Raw genomic sequence first — 26,434 nt, 5'->3', positions numbered from 1 at the left:
ATGGTAAATTTCATACAAATCAAAAAGGGTTGTGGTCAAAAAGTGATTGAAATCAAATGGAACGACCCTTCGGTTTTTAAACACATACCCCTCATTAAACTTGTCATTTGAAACAGGCTTGTAAATGCCTGTTTTTAGAGAGACAGTAAATCTAGGCTAGATAAAAGGACAGTTGAATGTTTACCGTACTGAGGTGATGGAGTAAAGTAATTGTATTCTACTCTATTATTGCTAACACACTTCTTTAAACAAGTGATCTAAGCTCGAAAGACTGATCTTGAATAGGAGATAAGCAGTACCGTATTTCAAAGAACAGCGCGCATACGCTTTTCATTTAGCCACACCCTTTGAGCTACAACATCCTTTCACGTCGGTATAAACGGAAGTAAACAGTAACTAAGAACAATTTCCACGTTAGCGTTTTTTGTTGTTATTTAGACGTTTATTAACACCCTGGAACTCAAACTATGGCTCATTTAACTGCACAGCATCACATACTTACCCCATGTAGTCTTTAATCCGCGTTGGAAACAGGACTTGGTTAATATAGGTTAGCTATCTAGGTAACGCTACCTAGCTGCTAAGTTAGTTAACAATGGCTGCTAACTGTATGGTTTTTCACACTCAAATAGCCTCCATTATGGAGGTGTTAGCGAATGCCGCCGTGGCAGATGTCTGTAAACTCGTAGACGACGACTATGCAGTCTTTCGTTTGGAAATAACTCAAAGCCAGAAAGAAAATAGTGCATTGCGGAGGAAACTACAGCTACTTGAACTGAAATTGTCACGGGAGCGCGCAGAGAGGACAATGCGAGATCGCGTCCTCGCCAGTCGTCCCAGAAGTGTCAAGATCCTCGACCGATACAGAGGAATGGCAAGAGGTACATTTTGAAGAAGGTCAAGGATGCGGGGCATGTCGCCGGTTCCCCTCTGCGCATGTGTAATTTTAGATGTGTTAATCAGAATTGAGTCTTGGTCAGTTTTTGGAGAGTTAGTATGCAATAGTTCATCTGATTACTTAGTTATCTTGGGCAAAGACAAAATATAATTTAACCAGATTCTTTATTTACTGCATTTCCTATTATTTACTCAATGAAAACAGTGTGATACATGGAACATAATACATTGATCAAAAATAAATAGTATCAATAAGTTATGAGATGTGTTACCTTACATCCTTGCCAATTCTAGACAGTGTCAATAGTGTACAATAGCTTTGAGCATTGACAGTACCTAACTTAACCACCTCTTTTCCCCCAATCACACTCTCAGGTGAAGGAGATCTCACTGGAGGCCACAGGAGCTTTGTGAAGCCAGCTGGACACATTACATGGAGCGATGACCAACCAATCACTGTTGATGAGGGGAGTGGAACCTCAACCCAGCACGTTATTGTGATAGAGGTTAGTGTCATAGTGTTACATTAAAATTACAGTATATCAAATGTGATCAGTTTATTTCAGAAAGACTCCCCTCAGCTATTCACTTGCTTACATGTACATCCTAATGTATCTGCCATAGGGGAGTTTGAGACTTCCCTATGACATTGTTATCCAATTGAACTGGATACAAATAACAACCTCCTCTCTTCTTGTGTCAGGATGCAGAGGCTGCAGGTCCTGGGGTCAAGCTTGAGAGGTCTGAAGGAGAGGAGGACCCACAGCACAGCAGAGACATCCAGACTGCAGCAGCTGGAGCTTCCCTTGAAGCCATGGAGGACCTCGCCGCCGCGCCCCAGTCCAGGATCCAACGCAGCATCACGGAGGTCAGTGGAATGCCAAACGCCGTCCTCGAGTCAGAGACAGACACTGAGACTTTAATTGTAACACACAGCCTCTTACACACAGGATTTGATCAAAGATCAGACCCAGAGAGACTGAGGCTGGGGAAACTGGGCTGTCCTCATGCTCCTGGCTCAGAGTATTTACCAGTATTTCACCAGAGCCAGAGGATGGTTTATTCCCGTGGGGATGGTGACGCGTTACACTCTGGCGGTGATGATCCGTCTTGTTCTTACGCTACAGAGATGGACCCTGGCAACATATCCTTGGGTTTAGAGACACAGATCGATCTGCCTAGAGGGGACTGGAACCAGTACAGTAGTAGTGTATACTCTGAAGTGTGCCTAGACGAGAAAGGGGAGGGTCTGGTCGTAGATGAGGTGACTCTGAAAGTGGAGGGTGACTCTCCTCTGACATGGAATGCAGATGAGACTCACTTAGGAAAAGGACACTCGCAGGACAACACCAGTGACTTCTTAGACTACAGGGAAAACTTAGAGACAAATCTAAATTCCCGACCCACTCACCTTTACACACGTTCAAGGATTGCGACCCAGTGTCCACGTCGATGGGGCCTTCCGATTCACACGGCCGCGTCCTTTTCAATCAGGTATTGAACTCAAACGACAGGACTAGAGCCCAGGCTCAGGGAGGGGGAGCCACATCAGGCAATAGTAAAGAGAAACGGTTCCTCTGCATGTTCTGTAACAAAGGCTTCAGCTGCACCCAGAAGGTGGAGATTCACCAGAGGGTCCACACAGGGGTGAAATCCTTCAGCTGTACCCAGTGTCACATGCACTTCGCTCAGGCTGGTGACCTGAAGCGGCATCAGAGGGTCCACACAGGAGAGAGGCCATTTGCCTGTATGCACTGCGAGAAGAGGTTCTCAGAGAGGAGCTACCTCAGGATACACCAGCAGAAAAAACATTCCACTCTATAACATAAAGTCACCATTCCACTCGATAGCTTCTGACATTTAGATCAAACCCTGCATTAAAGGTAGACTCAACGAGATTACATAAATGCACAAAGTAAACCGCAGGAGTGGGTCAATTTCTACAACAACTAAGAGCGTTGTAGTGCAAGGCCCAGACATTGAGGGATACAGCTCCTTTAGAAAGTATTCACACCCTTTGACTTTTTCCACATTTTGTTGTGTTACAGCCTGAATTTTAAAATGGATTAAATTGAGATTTTGTGTCACTGGCCTACACACAATACACCATAATGTCAAAGTGGAATTATGTTTAATTTCTTTTTACAAATGAATAAAAAATGAAAAGCTGAAAGTTCTTGAGTCAATAAGTATTCAACCCCTTTGTTATGGCAAGCCTAAATAAGTTCAGGAGTAAAAATCTGCTTAACTAATCACATAAGTTGCATGGAGTCACTCTGTGTGCAATAATAGTGTTTAACATGATCTTTTAACGACTACCTCATCTCTGTACCCCACACATACAATTATCTGTAAGGTCTCTCAGTCGAGCAGTGAATTTAAAAAACAGATTCAAGTGTTGTTGGAATAAGTATATACACAAATGTACAGTGTAAATGTTTGAGGTCCTGCATTCAGGGGTGGGGATGGGATTACTGTAGGTTTTTCCTTGCCGGCACCTCGGGCCGGTGGGTACGAGCTCACCCTCTGGGAGTGGCCATTTGTGTTGTCTGTATTCTATTGTTGCTTTAAAGAAGAAGAAAAAAATCTAATTTTATATATATATATATATATATATATATATATATATATATATATATATATATATATAACTTGATCCTCCAGAAAGTGGATAGCAACACTTATGCAGCTCCACAACACAATAACTTTTTTTTTTAAAGCCACGTTCGACAGGATTCCTAACACACAGACTGACCATCTCAAATAGACATAAGCCCTCTATATGGCAGACCAATCTGAACTCTTCTCTCAGCATGTCCAGCCCACTCATTATCTCAGCCAATCTTGGCTAGTGGAAAGGTTTCTGTCTTTTTCTGTGGCTGAACCAACAAGGCTCGTAATTTAACAATTGTATTCGTATTTACAGATGGCATACAAGTTTGTTATTAAGGCACATGTTATGAAATTTCACATGTTCCAGAAGGCATTTCTACCAAAAAACACATTTTGATAAAAAAAAAAAACTTTAAAATGGCTCTCCTGTGAAGTCGTGACTTGCAACATATATCTAGTTTCCTGAAACAGGTCACATATACATACACACACACACACACACACTGCATTCGGAAAGTATTCAGCGAAAACAGGCTTTTTGAAATTTTAGTACATTTATTTAAAAATAAAAAACAAATACCTTATTTACATAAGTATTCCGACCCTTTGCTACGAGACTCGAAAATGATCATCCTTGAGATGTTTCTACAACTTGAGTCCACCTGTGTTAAATTAAATTGATTGGACATGATTTGGAAAGGCACACACCTGTCTATATAAGGCCCCACAGTTGACAGTGCATGTCAGAGCAAAAACCAAGCCGTGAGCTCCAAGGAATTGTCCGTAGAGCTCCGAGACAGGATTGTGTTGAGGCACAGATCTGGGATAGGGTACCAAAAAATGTCTGCAGCATTAAAGGGCCCCAAGAACACAGTGGCCCTGATCATTCTAAAATGGAAGAAGTTTGGAACCACCAAGACTCTTCTTAGAGCTGGCCGCCAGGGGAGAAGGGCCTTCTTTAGGGAGGTGACCAAGAACCCAATGGTCACTGACAGAGCTCCAGAGTTCTTCTGTGGAGATGGGAGAACCTTCCAGAAGGACAGACATCTCTGCAGCACTCCACCAATCAGGCCTTTATGGTAGAGTTGCCAGACAGAAGCCACTTCAGTAAAAGGCACATGACAGCCCGCTTGGAGTTTGCCAAAAGGCACCTAAAGGACTCTCCAACCATGAGAAACAAGATTCTCTGGTCTAATGAAACCAAGATTGAACGCTTTAGCATGAATGCCAAGCGTCACTTCTGGAGGAAAGCTGGCACCATCGTTACGGTGAAGCATGGTGGTGGCAGCATCATGCTGTGGGGATGGTTTTCAGCGGCAGGGACTTTGAGACTAGTCAGGATTGAGGGAAAAGTACAGAGAGATTCTTGATGAAATCCTGCTCCAGAGTGTTCAAGACCTCAGACTGGGGCAAAGCTTCACCTTCCAACAGGACAACGACCCCAAGTACACAGCCAAGTCAACATAAGGAGTGGCATCGGGACAAGTCCCTAAATGTCTTGAGTGGCTCAGCCAGAGCCCGGACTTGAACCCGATCGAACGTCTCTGGGGAGACCAGAAAATAGCTGCGCAGCGACGCTCCCCATCCAACCTGATTGAGCTTGAGAGGATCTGCAGAGAAGAATGGGAGAAACTCCCCAAATACAGGTGTGCCAAGCTTGTAGTGTCATACCCAAGAAGACAAGGCTGTAAAGGTGCTTCAACAAAGTACTGAGTACAGGGTTTGAATACTTATGTAAATGTGATATTTCTGTTTTTTAATACACTTGAAAAATGTCTTTACCTGCTTTGTCATTATGGGGTATTGAGGGGAGAAAACAATTTAATCAATTTTAGAATAAGGCTGTAACGTAATAAAATGAGGAAAAGGTCAAGTGGTCTGAATACTTTCTGAATGCACTGTGTGTGTGTGTGTGTGTGTGTGTGTGTGTGTGTGTGTGTGTGTGTGTGTATACATACATACATACATACATACATACATACATACATACATACATACAAGATCAGGGAGGTTTTCCAATGCCTCACAACGAAGGGCACCTATTGGTAAAAACAGGCATTGAATATCCTTTTGAGCATGGTGAAGTTATAAATTACACTTTGGATGGTGTTTCAATACACCCAGTAACTGCGTCCTTCCTAACTCAATTGCCGGAGACGAAGGAAACCCCGCTCAGGGATTTCACCATGAGTTCAATGGTAACTTTAAAACAGTTACAGAGATTAATGGCTGTGATAGGAGAAAACTAAGGATGGAACACCATTGTAATTACGCCACAATACTAACCTAAATGACAGCGAAAAGAAGGAAGCCTGTACAGAATAAAAATATTCCAAAACATGCATCCTGTTTGCAATAAGGCACTTAAGTAAAACTGCAAACAATGTGGCAAAGAAATTAACTTTTTGTCCTGAATACAAAGTGTTATGTTTGGGGCAAATCCAAAACAACATCACTGAGTAGCACTCTTCATATTTTTTTCAAGAATGGTGGTGGCTGCATCATGTTATGGGTGTGCTTGTCATCCAAATATGGAATAAGTCAAGGGCTATGAAAACTTTCTGAAAGCACTGTATAAGGCATGAGTATACCAAACATTAGAAACACCTTAATATTGCGTGTCAGACCCCCCCCCCCTTTTGCCCTCAGAACAGCCTCAATTCATTGGTGCATGGACTCTACAAGTCGGTGAAAGTCCTTTTGAATAGTGGACCATTGATACACACAGGAAACTGTTGAGCGTGAAAAACCCAGCAGTGTTGCAGTTCTTGACATAAACCAGTGCACCTACTACCATCCCCCGTTAAAAGGCACTAAAATATTTTCTCTTGCCCATTAACCCTCTGAATGACACACATACACAATCCCTGTCTCAATTGTCTCAAGACTTAAAATCTGTGTAGATGAAGGAGGATTTTTTAAGTGGATTCATCAAGTGGCATCAATAAGGGATCATAGCTTTCACCTGATCAGTCTGTCATGGAAAGAGCAGGTGTTCTTAATGTTTTGTATACTCAGTGTACAGTATAAGCCTAAAGTTTGTTACATGTTGTGTTTGTACTGTGTAGCCTATATGATGTTCACAAATGCCTGTTTCATTACTTCCATTCAACTACTTAATTTTCCCCATGATACCTTTAATGAGAAAATGAATGCAGTTCATCAAGTTCATGCAGATTTTTATTTGAGACGTGTATGTGTGGTTTTTAGATGGTGTATTTAAAACTTGTTTGTGTTTCATAAATACAAAATGGGACTTTTCATTCCAAGACTTTCATTGAGACTCTATTATACATCACATCTGATCTCACCCTATTCTGCATACCCTGATAGGGCTTTATAACCAATATACACTTACTAAATATACCTACAAATTACCACACACTAACAAACACCTACCGTAATTTCCGGACTATTAAGCGCACCTGAATATAAGCCGCACCCACTGAATTTAACATAAATAAGCCGCACATGTCTATAAGCCGCAGGTGCCTACCGGTACATTGAAACAAATGAACTTTACACAGGCTTTAATGAAACACGGCTTGTAACAAAAAATGTGCGGTAAGCTTTAGTTGTCTTTTTGCACTGAGTCAATTCCTCACGCTGCTGTTTCCAACGTCTTATCATCGACTCATTAAGACCAAGCTCCCGTGCAGCAGCTCTATTTCCTTTTCCAACAGCCAGATCAATCGCCTTCAACTTGAAAGCTGCATCATATGCATTTCTCCGTGTCTTTGCCATGATGAGGGTGACAAAATGACTACCGTAATCAGAATGATGGGAAGTTTGAGAGCGCTCGATTTAATCTAAACAGTAAACAAAAAAGTTGTTTGACCTTAACCCGTTTGGCAATTTCATTGGTCTAATGAAAGCTTCATGCCGCCAAAAAACTGAGCACGTCACAGAATGTGTTTTTTTGGAGAAAAAAAAATTGAAAGAGGGAAAAATCCATATATTAGCCGCGTCATTGTTTAAGCCGCGAGGTTCAAAGCCTAGGAAAAAAGTTGCGGCTTATAGTCCGGAATTTACGGTACTGTACACCTCAAAATAGTTGTCAGGTTTGTCTGATGTTTACTTATCATTGCAGACTTATTTTTTACCCACAACATATTTATGTCCACCATGATGGGTTTAACAACCATATGTCTATTTTTCTGTATATCTAATAGTACCGGGACTATACCAGTATCACAATATTCGTTAGTGTCGTGGCAAGGAAACAAAACACGAAGTGGATTTAACTTTTTTAGGAAAACGGCCCTAATGTTGAAAACAAACATCATTGTGTTTTCATCCAGACTCACATTTATTTATTTTCCTTAACACACAATATGTTACATACAGCAGGTTTTTAAAGGACCAAAGAGTTGTCTGCTTTGTGTTAAAATTTTTGGCATGAAAAAAAATATTGCGATACTGGTATCATCCCAGCCCTAACATCTAAGCATACCTCTTGAGTCTTCTGAATCCTCCTGACTGTGCCCCCTGTAGACCACAGTATGAGTCATAATACCCATAAAACCTAGCGGTCAAACAAGGAAATGGTTCCAATCGTTTTTCACCATTCATTTTTCCCAAAGGGGATTTTAGAAACACTTAAAATAAGGGATGTATTTTGTATAAGCTTACCGTGGCGTGACGCTTTGATAACTGTGTAAATCTCTCTAGGACATGATGACTTTTAGCAATTAAATTTGCCTGTAGTTACCGCCAAAAATGAAATGCTAATTAGCTGCTAATGTGGCTATCGTAAAGAACTACAAATGCCATGATGATCTGGATGAGACTACCAAATAGAGGCAAAGGTAAGATTCTCAGCATTAATGTTAGCTATGTTTAGTAATGAATACACTGGCTACATTTCTTTAAATGGACAATTGTAAACTGTCTTGGTTAAGTAAAGTGACACAAAACCTGTTAGCAAAGGTGTCCGCTAGAGATGACGTGCAGGAGTTTGCAGGGATTTGTAGTCTTGCATGATGTCTACTTTGATGCTAATTAGCATTTTCAAATCTGAGAGTAAATAGTGCAGAATATATTGATAAGTCACCTTGTCCGAGAGACATTTACATGGTTATCAAAATGTCACGCCAGGGTAAGTCTACACGAAACCCAGCCCTTATTTTAAGTTTTTCTAAAATCCCCTATGGTGGAAAAACAATTGGAACCATTTCACAGTTTGACTACTAGGTTTTCAAAGTTTTTAATTGGCTGATACTCATATTGAGCTGGAGAAACTATTTTAATGTAAATAGTTGCTTATGTTTGCAGTATGGCCAAGCAATGTTTAAAGTGTGTTTATCTTTGTGTGTGTACGTACCTGAGGGAGTGTATGTCTGTGTGATCTGTATCACCTGTCTCTTCCAGGAGGAGGAGGGTCCAGAGGTGCTGCTGGTGAAGGAGGAGGGCTGTGAGGAGGGATTGGGGAAGCCTGAGGGGACCATGGTCATGGAGGACAACCAAACTACACCTTCTCCTGATCCCACAGAGGACCCAGATGAGCAGCACAGGACCACACACAGTCTCACTGAGGTAAACCCACTGTGAACTACTGTCTGCATGGTATTAGATCAGGGCCCGTATCCACAAAATGTGTCAGAGTAGGACTGCTGATCTAGGATCAGTTTTGTCTTTTATATCATAATGAATAAGACTACAGTATGTAGACGGGTGGGGACCTGATCCTCAATCAGCACTTCTACTCTGAGACGCTTTGTGGATATGGCCCAGGTTGTGATGAAAGTGTTTGACCATGCCTTTGCATTATCAAACCATTAGAGTGTCTAGTAATCAAATGTACTACCACATTTGCATAGTATCAAATCAACTAACATGTTTGCATTGTACTCATAGCAATCCCTTATTGCTCAATCATAACATGCTCCATAGCAGGGTGCTAATATCAGATTTCTTGATCAAACATCCTCTCACTTTGTATCAGGCTTTCTGTTAGCCAGTAATAGCCAGCTTTTTTCCGCCTTTTTTTTTTAAAGCAGATAAATAAAATTGGTGCCAGCCAATAGTCCGGGAGAAGAAGAAAAAATCAAATTGCGAAATAATGCTTTTTTGCCTATTCATTTATGGAAATACCAGTGGAAATACATTTGACTGGTCATACTTATCAGTCTATAGGCTAATTTGCATAATTTAGTGTAGTTAAATTGGCGTGTGTGTTGCTTCAGACTCATTGCTTTTGAATGTTTTTCTTATGTGGCCTTGGCCTACTGGTTGTATGAATTTGGGATCTATTGTCCCACAACTGTCCCAGAGTCTGTTTGGAATAGGCTACTTCTTTCTCTACAAAGTGACCAATAGAATAGGTAATCTAAACTTTTCTACTTTAGTAGATTGACATAGGCTAGCGATTTTGCTGTTCGTTACTCATCTTGTTGTCTGAGGAAAAGTACACGTGGACAGTTATTCTAACATATTCACAGTCTTGGACTCCCGAGTGGCGCAGCGGTCTAAGGCACTGCATCTCAGTGCTAGAGGCGTCACTACAGACGCCCTGGTTCGACTCCAGGCTGTATCACAACCGGCCATGATTGGGAGTCCCATAGGGCGGCACACAATTGGCCCAGTAACGTCCGGGTTTGGCCGGTGTAGACCGTCATTGTAAATAAGAATTTGTTCTTAACTGACTTGCCAAGTTAAATAAAGGTTCAATAAAAATACATTTTTAAAAAGTGCACTTCAGAATTCAGTAAGAAGGACCACACATCATTGCATTGTCGCATCCTAGACTTGTTCTGTTAATATGAACTACCCATATTCTAAATGTGATTTATTTCATTCTGAGCACCATGGTTGGTGGCTCCTTAATTGGGGAGAACGGGCTCGTGGTAATGGCTGGAGCGGAATCGGTGGAATGTTAGAAACCATGTATTTTATATTTGATGCCATTCCATTTGCGCCATTCTGTGGTGGGTGGACGCCCTATTCAGGTTATGCATCCAATGCTTATGGGTCCGGTACATTTCTCAAATGTCCGGCGCCACACTTTCCTAACGGAAACCATGCTCTGTATCTCCTACAGTCAGTAGACATGGAGGATGGGAAGCCTGATCTGCTGATAGTCAAAGAGGAGACAATAGAAGACCAACCAGAGAGCATTGATCTGCTGAGTGGAGTAAAGATGGGGGAGCAAGGTAAGGGAGAAATACATATAGCCTACATACAGTAATAGATCTTCAATGGGAATAGTGATGCACCTGGCTATTATTTTTTCTTAATTTATAAAATTAAATCAATACAACTTATGTTTACATTTAAAAAAAAACACACAATGTATTAACTTTACCAGGTAATTGAGAAAAAAACCTCCATATGTAGAGTTCTATGCCATGTTTATAAAGTATATTTTCTAACCTCTTCCTGCAGGTGGTTGGTTGGAGGATTACAGAGGAGACTGGGCGGCCATCTTGGATTCCCAGACCCAGATGGGTGCAGCCAAGAGCCAGGGGGATGACATCACTGAGCAGGCCAGGACCAGAGGCGACATAGTGGAGGTCAGTGGATTGGACAGCGTCCTCAACTCTAGGCTGGGGAACAACACTGTTAACCACAACCAGAAAAAGACAATCGAACACAAAACAACAACCAAACTTAGTCTCCATGACAACAGACTGGCTGAGACCAGGATGAGACATAGATTTGGTCCGGGTGGAAGGGGAGGTGTCCGTATGCAGCTGGAGAGAACAGATACAGACTCGGCTAGCGATGCTCCGTCCTGCTCCTATAGTTGTGATTCAGAGAGACTGATGGAGCCTCAGGTTAACCCCTTAACAGGTGCTTCCTTCAGCCTGCCTTCTATAGGATCTATCAACTGGAACATGGACCCTGCGACAACACAGACACGCCCTGGCCTTCATCCTCCTCACACTCCCCTAATGTTAAACCAGACCTCAGACAATGCCATTGCATCAACACTGAGTGGCTACACAAGCCCATTGACAAATGACAATAGTAGAGATGGAATCAGTAAAGGTGGCGGCACCAAAGAAAAGCACTTCCCTTGTTCGTTCTGTGGGAAAGTCTTCAGTTTCCCCAAACAGGTGGCGATCCACCAGAGGATGCACACGGGGGAGAAACCGTTCGGCTGCCACCTGTGCCGTGCCAGTTTCTCAGACTCGTCCAACCTGAAGAGGCATCAGAGGGTCCACACAGGGGAGAAACCCTACAGCTGCCCCCAGTGTGAGAAGAGGTTCTCCCACCAGCCCCATCTGAAGAGGCACCTGAAGATCCACACTGGAGAGAAGCCGTTCGCCTGTACGCACTGCGGGAAGAGGTTCTCAGAGAGGGGCTACCTCAGGATACACCAGCAGAAAATGCACACGGCCCATGTATAGTGACATGTAATGTAGTACTAGTTAGTTTGTTTGTAGTTAATTCTGTTGATTTTGGATGTAGTAGGGAACTGGATGAGGTGACATGAGGAAATAATTAGTATGATGAGGCAGAGTAGATTATATGGTGATGGTTGGTGTGATGGTGTCTGTACAAGTGCTTCACTGATGAAGTGACAATTTTGTCCTGTTCTTTGATGTTGTTGTTTATTTATAATGAGGAAATTATAGTGCCTTAATTGTACTTCTTTTATGTATGTATGACCATTTTGTTTAAATTAAATACAAAATTGACTCTGTGCTGACTGACTAGGTTATTTTAGTATCATTGCAGGGACGCGAGTTTCCCCTAACTCAGTGGAACCAAAACATTAAACTTAATTCTTGAATCAACACATTTAATAAACTCCAATGGCTCCATATTCTTAGGTACTTGAATCAATACATTTAAAAAAATAAAAAGCCCTTTTTATATCAGCAGATGTCACAAAGTGCTATACAGAAACCCAGCCTAAATCCAAACAGCAAGCAATGCAGATGTAGAAGCATGGTGGCTAGGAAAAATTCACCAGTTAGAGATGGGCTTGACTGTGGTTAACATTTTATAATATCATATTTCTGTGTGTTAGAATGCTATTTTATGATGATTATTCCATAGTGGAATGTGGCCTAGGTACCCTCTGTAAGGCCAGATATCACACCGTGAAGCAGGTCTCAGTAACTGGTATCTTGGCCCCTGAGCCATAAAATCGTCCATGGGTGTCCTTAAGCGATTAAGATGTTTCAAATGTATAGTCTATTCAACCCCAAGGGCTCTGCCTTGATTTAATGCTTTGGCACCGGGCACAGAAGGGTGAAACAGCGAACAGATAAGACAAGAATATTTAGGTCATTCCTCCCCACTGGAGGGGGGAGATTTTTTGATAACCTCTTAGAGGAAAGTGTCTGTCTATTAGACCTGTAAAATATAGAAGTTGTTCACCTTATATTTTCCATCTGGCATTTCTCCAAAGTTTGAACAGTTTTCAATTCCTAACATTGGCGCTGCGAGAAGGGTGCGTTTATCACCGGAGGACACGTGACAAAAGAGGTGAGTGCTCTTTCATTTTAATTTAGAATTAGATGAATTTGATTTAGTTGCACCACCTCACCTGTAAAGTTAATGTTAAAGGTACTGACCACATTTGTATCTGTGTGTGACCCCACCAATCTGGCAAAGAACTCTAGTGAATCGGATAATTGTTTGGTGTGGAAAGCATTGGTAAGTGTGTCTCCTTCATATTTTTCTGGGTTGCGAGCGCTGCATGAGTCTGTTGTCTGTATGTTTATGTCACAAGAGAGCTCTTTTGACACCTTTTGGGGTGTAGTGTATTGCAATACAATCATGGTAGCTAGAGTGAAGTATTAAATTGAAGCTCCATCTGACAGATACGGCTGAAGTGAAGGATTAAATTAAAGTCTCAACAGGATGAAACTCCGAATTACAGATATGGCACTTTTCCTTTTTATGAACTGAGCAGGAGAAAAGGACCTGTTGGTAAAACTGCATATGATGATGCACTGTCCTGATTCTTTTATATAAGCAGGATAAAAATGGGTATGCATGTGATGGCAATGTGTGATTGACTGTGTGCATATTATTTATGGTGAAGGCAGCAGTGCATGTTGCGACAGCTGGGTGCTGCAGCCTAATGTTAAAGTGATTCCTCAGCAGTGTTGGGTGTAGAGTACTCAAATTATTTTTTTGTAGTAAAGAGTAACTTAACGCCTTAGTTTTTCAACTGAAGTAATCCGTTACTTAGTTATGTTTTCAAATAAGCAAATTGTTACTTTTTTGTTTTGTTTTTTGGGCCCCCCAAAAACAAATCCTTTCCCTAAGTTCACACACTTTTTGTTTCTTCAAGAACGTTGTGGCGGGAAGCCAGCAAGATGGCAGAGACAACAGCCTTTACATCGTGGAAGTATTCACATTATTTTGAATTGGTAGAATTAAAGGAGAAAAAACATAATAAAAATTGTGCCAACTTCAAATATCAAGAAGCACCTTCAGGCCAAGCACAGCTCCACAAGACTGGCGGAGAAAGACCCACGCCAGCCGATTGCCGTTGATGCTGAGGATGACCGTGCTTGCTTCAAAACAGCAAAATCTAGATTTCTGTTCGGCTAAACCTGTCACCCTGAGAGAACTAAATAAACATGTATATGTCTTTGATGATTCTAAGTAATTCCTTTGATTGCATGCCATTTATTTCAATGCATTATGTTTAGGATTGATCTGACAGTTTGCATTTGTAGTCAGCAGTTTAATTCCAGGGTATTTTAATTTTCATGTCGATATTTCAAGTCAGGCTTGTTGTTACTTAATAGCCTGTATTTAGTGGCTTTAATATGTACATTTCGTTTCATAAAGCTCCCTAAATGTTGGTTTTGATTTATGGACAATATTCCTTTGATGCGTTGGATTTATCAATTCGCAACACTTTTCTTTGCGTTCATCAGACTGATTTATGTTCCCGGTATTAGACCTTATAATTGTTTACATGGGAAGTACGTTAATATCTCTTTGTGGGATTATGATTATATTGATATAAAGAGAGATTTCAAGCGCAAGAATACGCGCTTTAGAATAAGGGCTCTTTATTGTTGTATTTGGATCAATTCTCAAGACTACTGAGTAACAATGGCTTCCAGTCATAAGTACGGCATGTTTGTTCCACGAAATGTAAGAGAAAATGAATACCTTATTAATAATATCCTCTTTGGGCTAGGTGGGACGCTAGCGCCCCACCTCGACAACATCCGGTGAAATTGCAGAGCGCGAAATTCAAAATACAAAAATCGTAATATTAAACATTCATGAAAATACAAGTGTCTTTCATCGTTTAAAAGCTTAACTTCTTGTTAATCCAACCGCTTTGTCAGATTTCAAAAAGGCTTTACGTCGAAAGCATACCATGCGATTATCTGAGGACAGTGCCCCGCATACACCAGCATTAAAAACATTTCCAAACCAGCAGAGGCATCACAAAAATCAGAAATAGTGATAAAATAAATCACTTACCTTTGAAGATCTTCCTCTGTTTGCAATCTCAACCCAGCGACACAACAAATAGTCGTTTTGTTCGATAAAGTCCTTCTTTATATCCCAAAAAAGTCAGTTTAGTTGGCGCAATTGATTCAGTAATCCACCACTACTAACTAATTTTTCAAAAAACAAGCCTGAAACCCTTTCTAAAGACTGTTGACATCTAGTGGAAGCCATAGGAACTGTAATCTGGGAGGAATTCCTTTGAATATCCCATAGATAAGCATTTGAATGGCCTGTGACCTAAAAAACAAAATCTGGGTGGATTCTCCTCAGGTTTCGCCTGCCATATCAGTTCTGTTATACTCACAGGCATTATTTTAACAGTTTTAGTAACTTCAGAGTGTTTTCTATCCAATGCTACCAATTATATGTATATCCTAGCTTCTGGGCCTGAGTAACAGGCAGTTAACTTTGGGCACGTCAGTCATCCGAACTTCCGAATACTGCCCCCTAATCTTAAGAATGCGGAAAACAGGAACAAATTACATGCATAAAAGCTCAAATAAATGCGACAATAAGTGGTCTCTGAAGACCTGAGCAAGGATGAATTTGATGGGTAGAACGTAATGGCCCAGACCAGTGGTATCTGGTGGTCAGGGCTGAATAAATCAATGCAAAGGCAAAAATGAAGTAATATTAATGGCTTTGTAGTGTGAACGCAATACACTTAAATACGATGAAATAAAAGCTACTCTTAAGAAATATATAGGTTACTTAACGGTACCTTGTGGAAAAAGAATAGTAGCAAACTGTACATCCTTACGTTCCTATGGCATTAAGCCTATGAAGATTTATGCTGATTTATACAAAGTAAAGTTGTTATAGTTCAAAGATTCTCACCAATTTTTGATGTTCTATTCTTCTTTTGGTACGGTGGAACAAAGTTACTTTTTTTCCAAATATTCTCAAACACATGACAAAATGTAGAAAGAGTGGTGGGACGTGAACGGCCAGCCAAGCAAATTATTTGAGTTTTGGGTAGGGAAAACAGCCATGTGGAAGTTTTCTGACAAGGCGCAATGCTGAATAAGATATAATGGAATTGAGTAGGATACGTTTTTGTCAATCTGACGTGACGATTTCCAATTATTCTTTCTCAATTCGATAGTTTGAATACTTATTTACATTTTAATGTTATTTAACTAGGCAAGTCAGTTAAAAACAAATTCTTATTTACAATGACGGCCTACCGGGAGAACAGTGGGTTAACTGCCTCGTTTATGGGCAGAACGACAGATTTTTACCTTGTCAGCTTTGGGGATTCGATCCAACCTTTCGGGTTCTGGCCCACTAGGCTACCTGCCGCCCCAATAACATCAGTGATTTAAGTAAAAAGGTAATTTCATATAAAAAATAATCATTTCCATTCTGTGGAACACTGTCCAAAATTGAAGTAAGTAAATTATAATAAATGTTTTTAGTACAAGGGCTTTGGGGGGGAAAAAGTGCTGATAAACCGGCACCAATTTTTTTGTCGGCTCTAGCAGATGTTAAACAACAGGTTTCATATTTTGACTAGTTGATGGCCCAGGGACAGAAAGTACAGAAGCAAGCCTTATGTCAATGCAACAGGTCTAGACCATAAGAGTACAAGTGAAAGGAGCTCTGGGATTGTTTACTTTAGTAGCTGCCTATTTCGCTTAATGGGACCCTGTATCATCTGATGTCTCCAGTATGATAATATGAACACATGGTTTTATCGAGGCTTCCTGACAAAATGCAGTAAGCTCAATTGGGAAAAAAGGAGGGCGATACGTAGGCCTTGTAGTACTGAATGTTGCATTTTTAGGACTGATTAAGATTGAGAATTTATCACTTTTAGGAATGATTGAGAATTTGTATTTTTTGTTGTTGTTGACTGGATTCAAATGTAGCATAGTGAAAACTATATATTTTTTTATCTTTCAGGATTGATTGAATGTCCAGTACCAAGTATTCAGATGAGTTTAACAATGATTCTGTATCTCTCCCTTTGCAATGCTTCCTGAGGCCTGCTGTCTTTGGAGAGCAGTTAGTGAAATTCTTAAAGTGTGAAGGTACCCAAAACCATTAACGGAGCTCTGAAATGTAAAAAGGCCTGGTCATTTGGTTTCATTCACCCCTACTTTTGCCCCCCCACCCCCCGTCCCCCCCCCACACACACACACACAACCCACCCGTCTATACTTACAAGTACTTGTTAGTGGTGTTAATAATACGTCTGATTTATTGTGTGTGGTCTTTTTATCTGATTCTTCATGGGTGAGAAAGGATGCACCTTAAAGGACACGCAAATAAGTATTTATTGTCCGAATTTTGGTTACGGACAATAAATGAGAAATGTACTGAAAAACAATGTAAACCTCGTACAGATAATGTTTTAAAATAATGAGTCTGAAGTACAGGCAAAGAAAAGAGAAAGAACAGACTCACTTAATGTTGTTGACCTCTGTTCTGACTTTCTGGTGAGGCCTGATTACCCTCACTAGAAAGGCCAGAGACATTGGGTGAAGTTTGAATATAAAATGGAATGCTCAATTTTCTGCTCAAGTATTTCCTTTGTTGTGTTGTCTGGTTCTGTCTTTGCTTCAATACAAACTCACCAGATTGGGTCTGCTGTATTGTCGAGATTTCAACCCGAGGGTTGGCCCTTTAACTCCCTGACCCTGTAACTCTGCAGTGAAATCGGCAAATATAAAAGGGAAGTATAAGTCAACTTGCCAAATGGTTTCAAAATTGTTCTGTTATTTTCCTCAACATTTGTTTTAGACATTTGTATTAAGAATGTTGGAAAATGTAATAAGCCACAGGGAATAATTTGTCTTGAAGTTCTGAATCAGACGTTTCCTAAACTGTTGTTCTGGTCTGTCTTCTATCGAGGTCATGGTGATAGGACAGTAGCTCAATGCATGAAAGGAATTTGACCAGATCAGTGTGAAATGAACCCCACCCCCTCTAACAGGCTGAAGTTATGGCACCCACGACGGCCCTGTCCCTAACAACTATTACCCGAGACCTGAGTCTGAGCATGCAACCTGTGTCAACCGAGGGCTGCATGAGTTGTCCTGAGACCAAGCACGTAGAGTGATCATGGAGAGATCACATCTAAACTTCTCTCATGCTGCTGCTGCACAGATCAAATGGACAAAGCGTGGACAGTAAAGGATGGTTGTGGCGGCTCAGGTGAGAGATCGTCTGGTTGGACAAATCAGATAATCCCCATGACATTGGGACATAATCAAGGGCCACCAACAGACATGAGTTTCATTCATTTGTGCAGTTGGGAGAATGAACTATAAGATATCACATATAGATGTTAATAGTGCCACCTGTCACTGATATTAGAAGTTGGAATAATGATGATATAAATGGTTTCTCTGTCCAGACAATACGTGTCTTGACTAGCTCCGGAGGTGAGCAGGATGATCTGATCACAATCAGATCACAGTGTGTCTTTTGATTGTCTACACCTGTCTAAAAATGTGGGCACAATCAGAATGTGGACAAGATCAGGACAAAGGACGCAAGTTAGAACCAGGTGCTTATGTTACAAGAGTTTTTCCTTCCTGATGAACCTTACCAGACATAGAAGTGTCCACAATGGGAAGAAATCATAGCAGTGTGGCTTGAGATGTACACAGGGGATATCTGGGAACTATTCTTTATCTGAAATATTATAGTTATCATGTAAAGTGTCCTGGGGTAAGACTGGGTGTTTTTGGGATCACTAATTCCCTCAGTTGAGTATCTAGATATGCTCACATTCTCAGATGATACAGACTTGTTGTTTGGTGTGCTAGAATAGCCAAAACACTGTCATGTTATTGAAGAGTGTAAGAATTTTTAGAAGATAAATACACAACACAGAGGACGAGAGGTCAAAAGTACTAAAAGTCAATAGAGTACTAACGGTCAATAGGGAATTATCAATGGAAATAGTTGGTTTTCAGTTCAACATCTGTCAGGAATGTCAGTCCTGAACTTACGTGTGGCACGTTCTCATTGGTCCAACCTGAAATAGGATACTTGTTATTTGGCCATTGGCCCAGTTTTATTGCAAGGAATTCTAATTGGTCAACCACAGGTTAGGGCTGGGTTATAAACTACATCCTGTCCCTTTGTTCACTGGAGAGAATCACTCAGGAGAGCATCACTGAGGACAGGGGAGAATGACCATCTACTTCCAAGCATGATTTGTCCTATCTGAATAAACCTATTTTCCTCCCCCTGATTTACTTTGGGGTCTGTGTTATTAAAGAATAACATCAACTGCTAACAAGAGTAACACTATATTTCTCCTCTAAATTTGGTTTTACCTATGTTCTATTGATAACAAATATAATGTCCCTCCCAACATTATTTGGCATAATCAGGTGGTACCTGTTCCTTTATGTACTAAAAATAGGTGATCAAATCTGTTAATTAATGAGAAATCATGTTGTCCTTTTGATGTGTTGCCCTTTTATTTGCTTGTTTATTGTTTTTAATTAAAATTGGCCTTAGTTTCCTTGCTTCCTTAGTTTCTTTCCTTCCTTCAAACCTAGGGAGTGGGCTGAAGCATCATTTCTGCTTTCGTTTTTGGGATGATCGGTTTTTACATATTGTGTATATTTATTTATTCTGAACACATTTCCGTTTATTGGCAATGTCAACTTGTGCAAATTTTTTCAATATACTTTTATGTTCTCTTGCAGGACAGACAAACGCTGACAAGCACTAAACAGCAAACCAGTCAAAACTGGTGTACCATCCAAGTGCCATCTCTGCTGATCAAGTCTGCCAATCTTATTCTCTGTATGGAAGGTAGTAAACACAGCTGGTGACCGCTCGAAAGATCCCCGTCCGACAAACTGCTATGGGTAAAGTCAGAGAGGAAGAGGCGAAGCCAGAGGATTTACTCCGTCCAAAATCTGTCAATGTGAGACGAGCCCTTTTTGTATGGAGGTCTACTATGAGAACATGTCGATTACGTGAGGCTTAGTTTCCTAATGTGTAGGCTGTAACAAATGTAATGAAATAAGTGAATGCACGTGGCATTCTGGAAACTTTAAGAAAAACATCTTAGTTGTGCCTATTCACACGTATCTGCCCTCTCATTGGCTAGAATGGTCCCACCTGACCTCACTTGCCTTCACTCATTGAGGACATGCATTTCCACTGTAAGAGTGGTCAATGTAATAGAAGTATTAAAAAAAAAAACGATATTTGGAATCTATTTAGCTAGCTAGTTATAAAAACATGATACCATCAATGTAAGCTGTAAAATAACTATGAACTTTACTTAAAGCACAGCAACCTTAGAAATATATCTAGCTAGCTCCAAGAAGAAGACCTGAGCAGATAGCTTTATCACTAGCATGTCATTCCGGGACAGGACAAGTATTGTAAAGCGAATAGTCATCAAGACAGGACTCACTCATTTCATTCATACTGACAAACAGTGTCATGTATCCATGGATGCCATGGGAAGCCAGGCTTCCCCAAAAAATTAACCAAGATTTTTTTGTTTTTTTACCAAATAGTTAATTTTTTATCTTTCTGTTTCATAATTTTCTTTCAATTCACTAGAGGCTGAATGTATCTCAGAGGAGAAAGCATCTGAGCGAGTGAAACAGCGCCCCTCTGTCTACACATCCATCTGATGCTGTCTGGTCCAAACGAGTATGACATTGTTGCCACCGGTAGCATTGAAGGCAAGGGAAGCCAGCGAGCATTTGGCCTCCCTTGATAACATTTTTAAAAGTACACAAATTTGCCAATCAGCCTTGGTGCTAAACAGGCCGAGCTCAACTGTGAATGGTCCTGGCACACCAAATAAAAGTGTCAAGGGAAGCCAGCTTGGATTTAGGCGTCTCTCCTATCAAATCGAGAGCATATGTCATTGACAGAAAAACTTGAATCGTTGCATCTCGTTGTGTTGTTGTCCTACGGTAGCTAGCTAGCTAAACTTGTCACTTTCCTAAATTAACCATGGATGGAGATAGGGATTTGGACTTGTGGTTTTACTTAATTCTCTGTACTGGCCAATGATTATAATGGTGATTTTGAACCAACCATTAATTCATACATTGTTGTGTCCCTGGCCTGAGAAGATGAAAGTTCAGTATGTAGCTAAATGTCGAAGGCTGATGTTAACTAGCTAACGTTGCCTATGAATAGAAGTTAGGCTAGCAAGAAAGCATTTTAGCCAGATAACCTAGTACAACAAACAATAAGTGTGTACTGTATGATAGAGTGATAGAGCGTTTTGTCAACATGAAAGAGAGGAGGATGGCATTGGTGTTTCTCTACAAGTAGGGTGAGTGAACATGTTTTTCTACTTGCACCAATGCCCACACACAGAAATCAGAACCATGGACAGCCACATCATATTTACCTTATGTTGATTGGATTAAATTGTTTTTGGTATCTTTTAGTTGTCACTGTATTAGACGAAGCAGAGGTGATTTGATGATGTTGAAGTTTAAATGATGCTGGAATAGTGGAGGCAGCTCCTGATTTCTAGTGGTCCGAACATTTCGGGAAACATTAACTTGCTTGACCATGCTGTAGGTCATGTAACTGTCTGTTACTGTACATGCAATATGCTTTGTGGACTTAACTGGTATGGTGGAGAAATTACAAGATTATGGAGGATGGACTTTGCTATAAAATGCTGTGGCTCAAATCCGCTCGTTGAGTTCTCAGTGATCACCCCCAGGGGTGGTTACCGACCAGCTCCGTTACTGCAGTAATTAAATAATAACTTTTGATTGTTTTGAAGAAATCTAAAAGTCTCTCCTTTTGATGACAATAATTCCAGGAAATTTTGGCGACGAGGAGGGAATGATAAACTTTGTTTTTCTGGTCGTTCACAGTGAAGCCCAGGGTAACCATGCACTGGGAGTTGCATTAGCAATCTCCACTATTCGGAGCAGATCGGATCTCCTCCTGGCTGGGAGCGTCAGCTGAATGGATACATCATTTCGAACAGAATTAGATTAAGGGTGAGACTGATTTCTTTAAATAATTAAACTTGAAAGTGCACAGAATTAATAGCACTAATTAGACATTAATTGAACATTTGTTGATGTCAGAATGGGTAGTTAGGAGAAAGATTTTCTTGCCCACTCAACATTTGTTACGTAGCTAATGATATGTGATAGGAGAGTTGTGTGAATGTGGAAATTAGTCTTAACCTGAAGTTTGCATAGTAACATATAGAAATATGTATAATAAAATGATTGAGATTTGAATAATAACCTTTGATATAAGTTATCTTGGGGTTCCGTTCCTTCACAGGCCATCATAGAATATCATGGGCGGGGCCATTGTCCGGGAAACTAATGTTTTTTGGTGGGTGGTTCCGCTGGGAGTATGTTTGGAGAGTCGTTGAAAACGCAAATGGAACGGTTGATGCGAGTACCTAAGAATTTCAAATGTTTTATATGGATTCTGTGAAGATATGAAAATATGATGAATTGTATGTGTATAATCGATTACTAGAGATTTGATAAAGTAATACAATGAAATGCAATTTAAACAACCCATACGTAGACGTACTTAGGTTTTGGGCTGGTCCCTGTAATGGATCATTTTACAAAGATGAGGTTTAAGCATTATTAAACTGTCTACAAAGTCTGGCCAATTGTCTCAGAAACTGAGTGGAGTGTGTCCACTTTTGGTTAACTTAACCTAACGATGTAACTATAAAACGCTTATTGGATTTTCTCCGTCCATGTACTACATTTGAAATAAACGGCCTTTAATTAAGACCTGAACATTTGTTTTTTTCTTCCCAGTATGAGAGGAGTTGCTATATTTATTGAATTAACCTTTTCCATAAAGCTATAGCGAATTAAGATGGAATCTCAACATCATAACGTCGTACAAAGACTAGGGTATCCATCAAACTAACTATCATTGTGGGATTAATGTGATGTAGTAAAGTAATTGAAATATGTTGCATGAGCAAACAAACTGCTTTTATTAAAAAACGCAAGATCTGTTTCCTAGTCAATGAATGACGATCTCTCGTGGACTGCTAATCTATTCATTTTGCGCATGTGAGAATCTCGGCGGAGAAACGCTTGGACCTGTAGGGCTATTTTCATGGTATTGTGTCGTTATGTGCCAGATGTTAAGACTACAAACCGTCCTAAGTGGGTTATTTGCGGGATTTCTTCGTCATTTCAATAGCATTAGGTCTATGATAGTGACTAAAATCTGGGTTTCTGATTGTAATTCAAGTATTGGTATGTTTTGCCTGGACAGAAACTGCCGCCAGTGTTTGTTTAAGATATAAACTGAACGTTAACAGCTTTCTTAGTTCAAATTGAAAGGCAAATGTATTCAACATAAATAGCGAGTCGATTTCGATGTAATATATTGTCTGTTGCCTAAATGGTCTGCTGGAATAACAGATTTGTAACGTCTGCTTGCAACTCACACCCTCGAACACGTAGATCCCCTGAACGCAGCTCACTCTCCAGATCCCAATCACTTGAATTCTAATCACCTGTTCACACACCTGTATGTCCTTATCACACACTATTTAGTTCAGTTCGTTGCAACTCATCACTGTGAGGTATTGTTTGTTTTGTAACACACGTCTTTCGGAGCGCTGGGTTTCCTGTGATTTACTCCTCTTGTGTATGATAGTTTTTGCTTGCCTCACGAATGACGCCTATACTAGCCTTTTCCCTGTCTGTACTGTTGCACTTTTGGACCTCCTGTCTATGATCTTCTGCCTGCCCCGGGACCCAGCTACCTGCCTCCTCCTGTGGTCCTTTTCAATAAACACCTGCTGCGCCCTGCTCTTGAAACCAGATTTCCAGGTGGTATCTAAACCTGTGTATTACTTATTGCAGGATACAACTACAATGAACTGAAGTTGAGTTGTGGGTAGTAAATGGCTGTAGTATTGTGCCCACTGAAATGTGTTTTCTTTGAGAAATTGACTGATTTTATAAATTTGCCACATTACGTGTTAATTGTAAAGTATGACATTTCATAAGTGTGAAGCCGAAAGAGAAGAGAATGTTGTCAAGTTTATATATATATATATATATATATATATATTTTAACCTTACGATAGAGTTAAGCGCAGAACGTTGTTTGAGGGTGGGTTATATTTTTTTCCTACTAGTAAGAATAGAAGAGTTAGTCATGCTCACTGGGCTATATCTGGCTGTAAGGGATGCAATGGGACATTTTGCAGTAGGTCTGTATAGTTGAATTGGTTTAGGTAATACTAGTGAATTTGAGCAGGAAGTTAATGTATTCTAACATTATTATCGGTTTCCATTACATGGAACAGTGTCCAGTCATTAGTGGATTGCAGGTAAGTTTTGACTATTACGCTGATGAGACAGCACCAACTTTTTGAAGGATCTAGATTTGTTAAACAACAGGTTTATATTTTTCCTAAATTAATGCAACAGGTTGAAATGATTAGATTACCGGAAAGGATCACTGATTCCTTAGCTGAGACATTGACTACATTTGCGACAGAAAAAAGTTACATTTAGAGAGGTTAGGAGGAAAAATCTAAGGCGAAACAGCTATTCCATATGTTGTTAGACATGGGTCTAGTAAAGATACCAGGATAATTTTACATGGTTATGGAAAAAGAGACCGGTCATATAATATGGGAGTGAATCGTTAGACCCGGTGGCGAGATACATGTTGCAGTGTCCTTCCCTGTGGCTCAGTTGGTAGAGCATGGTGTTTGCAACGCCAGGGTTGTGGGTTCGTTTCCCACGGGGGCCAGTATAAAAATAAAAAAATGTATGCATTCACTACTGTAAGTCGCTCTAGATAAGAGCGTCTGCTAAATGACTAAAATGTAAATGCAGTGTCTGAGGGTAGCGCATGCAAAATTAAGTGCAGATGAACATAAACATTGGGATACATTAAAACAAACTATTAATGATTTACGTGAGTATAGTGGATTTATCAAAACTTTGGGTTGCTGATTATGATATTAGTTTAGTGAATGCTAACGTGGTTTTGTTTTTTTTCCGGGAGAATGGGGGTTTCATTGTCTCTCTTTGAAATGTTTCCCGAGTCTGTTCTTGGGGAGAACAGTGAGTGCGATTGAGGCCATAAACTACCAAATTAAATAAGGCCTGGCCGTTTTTACCTTAAGGTTTGCAAATACCCACACACAACACTTGTTATAACTATTTGTTAGTGTTTTTAAAATGCTATGTTTGATTTATTGTGAGTGTTCTATTTCATTTGGGTTTAGTGAGTTTTCCATTTTGTCTTCTTGCCAAGGTATCTTAAAGGGGAACACACACATGGAATTTTCGGAGGTTATTTTCTGAGTTTTAATTGAACACGTGAATTCTTTTGACAAGACATTTACTGGAAACCTGGGATACAAAATGTTTGAGTGTTTTTTATGAATTAGTTTAATATAGTAAGAAACACTGAAGGGTTTGCATGACCTCTGTCCTGACTTTCCATTGTGGTTTGATCACCCCCCCCCCCCCCCCGGAAAGCCATTTGGATAATGAATTTACCATCATTTGTAACATTGATAATTATGTGTATAGTTCTTATATTTGTGATTTGGACCAATGGGAAGGAGAGGGTGTTGCTTTTAACTAAGGGTAGGCTGCCTTAAGTCTATTTTACTATGACCGTATGGATACAATTATTTTTCTTTATGGAGTTAAGGGTAATGATTCTTTTGTTATTTGAAATAATTTGTAATATTTTTTTGACCAGTAGTAGTGTTTTTTTTTATTTTTACACATTACTCACATTTGAGTCGTGTCAAAATGGGGGAGGTAACAGTCCTGAGGTTTTGGATAGAAATTTACACACCTTGATATGTGGGAGTGTATTGAGTGATATGTGAAGGAGTGTTGTTTGTTCTGTTCTGACACACATCTCACCAGATTAGGTCTTCTGGATTGTTGGGATGTGGTCTAACTTCCTGATCCTGTGGCTCTATGATGAAGTTGACAGTGTAATGGTAGGATAGAAGTGTGAAGTATATGCCAATTTGAAAAATGTGTTATTCTCTTAAACCTTTACATGCGGGAGTTCCAAATATCTCACGTCGCTCCAGCAGGATTTTTTTATTTTTATGCACGTGATGTTAGAATGTTCTCTCCCTTCCAGAATGTGATTGTTACGCAACAGTACATTTAATCAGCGCTGCCGTCAAACCAAGGCACTGTTTTTACTTAGGCTTTTTTCAACAATTTCAAATTATTTTCGAACAAGTTTTTTTTTTTAAGAACAGTTTGAATTGAGGTGTGTTCCGTCTCATTCATTCACATAAAAGTAGTGTTAGGGTTGAACTGGCTATTTGTTTGCATAACCTATATAATATACTGGGGAAGCTATGCTACAATATTAAGTATATGAACTACGGCTAAGTCAACTGCTGAAGACAAGAACTACAACAGGCGACAGGAAGTGCGTCACGAGGCTGGGACCAGCCTGCACGCCGACGATAGGAGGAGCAAGTCTAAACCACGCTCCTCCCCCCTCTGACAGGCCAGCATTGAGC

The 26,434-nt window shown here is 40.2% G+C and overlaps 2 protein-coding genes and 1 long non-coding RNA gene across 3 annotated transcripts; all 3 read left to right on the top strand.

Annotated features, from left to right (window-relative positions):
* The first annotated feature begins 357 nt into the window (after nucleotides 1-357).
* On the top strand, nucleotides 358-12,157 carry LOC106610131 (uncharacterized). The gene is made up of 6 exons (XM_045723161.2): nucleotides 358-881; nucleotides 1,273-1,403; nucleotides 1,601-1,765; nucleotides 8,881-9,045; nucleotides 10,550-10,661; nucleotides 10,894-12,157. Exons 1-6 carry the CDS (start codon nucleotides 596-598, stop codon nucleotides 11,859-11,861), a joined length of 1,827 nt encoding a protein of 608 aa, XP_045579117.2. The 5' UTR covers nucleotides 358-595; the 3' UTR covers nucleotides 11,862-12,157.
* Nucleotides 381-3,070, top strand: xfin (Zinc finger protein Xfin). The gene is given in 3 exon segments (NM_001173720.1): nucleotides 381-881; nucleotides 1,273-1,403; nucleotides 1,601-3,070. A coding segment is annotated over 1 exon segment (372 nt). The 5' UTR covers nucleotides 381-881; nucleotides 1,273-1,403; nucleotides 1,601-2,349; the 3' UTR covers nucleotides 2,722-3,070.
* An 801-nt stretch (nucleotides 12,158-12,958) lies between the features above and the next one.
* LOC123744284 (uncharacterized) lies at nucleotides 12,959-14,070 on the top strand. Its single transcript, XR_006770867.2, has 2 exons — nucleotides 12,959-13,119; nucleotides 13,763-14,070. It is a non-coding gene; the product is annotated as an uncharacterized LOC123744284 (long non-coding RNA).
* Nucleotides 14,071-26,434: the final 12,364 nt, after the last annotated feature.

Source organism: Salmo salar, chromosome 08, assembly GCF_965601325.2.
Source record: "Salmo salar chromosome 08, fSalSal1, whole genome shotgun sequence".
NCBI lineage: Eukaryota > Metazoa > Chordata > Actinopteri > Salmoniformes > Salmonidae > Salmo > Salmo salar.
This window is presented reverse-complemented; position numbering and strand designations above follow the sequence as displayed.

Bases quoted from the DNA above. Each gene is read 5' to 3' on its own strand.
- LOC106610131 (XM_045723161.2), top strand. From the start codon at position 596: ATGGCTGCTAACTGTATGGTTTTTCACACTCAAATAGCCTCCATTATG. The intron at 882-1,272 runs GTACATTTTGAA...TCACACTCTCAG, and splicing joins ATACAGAGGAATGGCAAGAG to GTGAAGGAGATCTCACTGGA. The intron at 9,046-10,549 runs GTAAACCCACTG...TATCTCCTACAG, and splicing joins CCACACACAGTCTCACTGAG to TCAGTAGACATGGAGGATGG.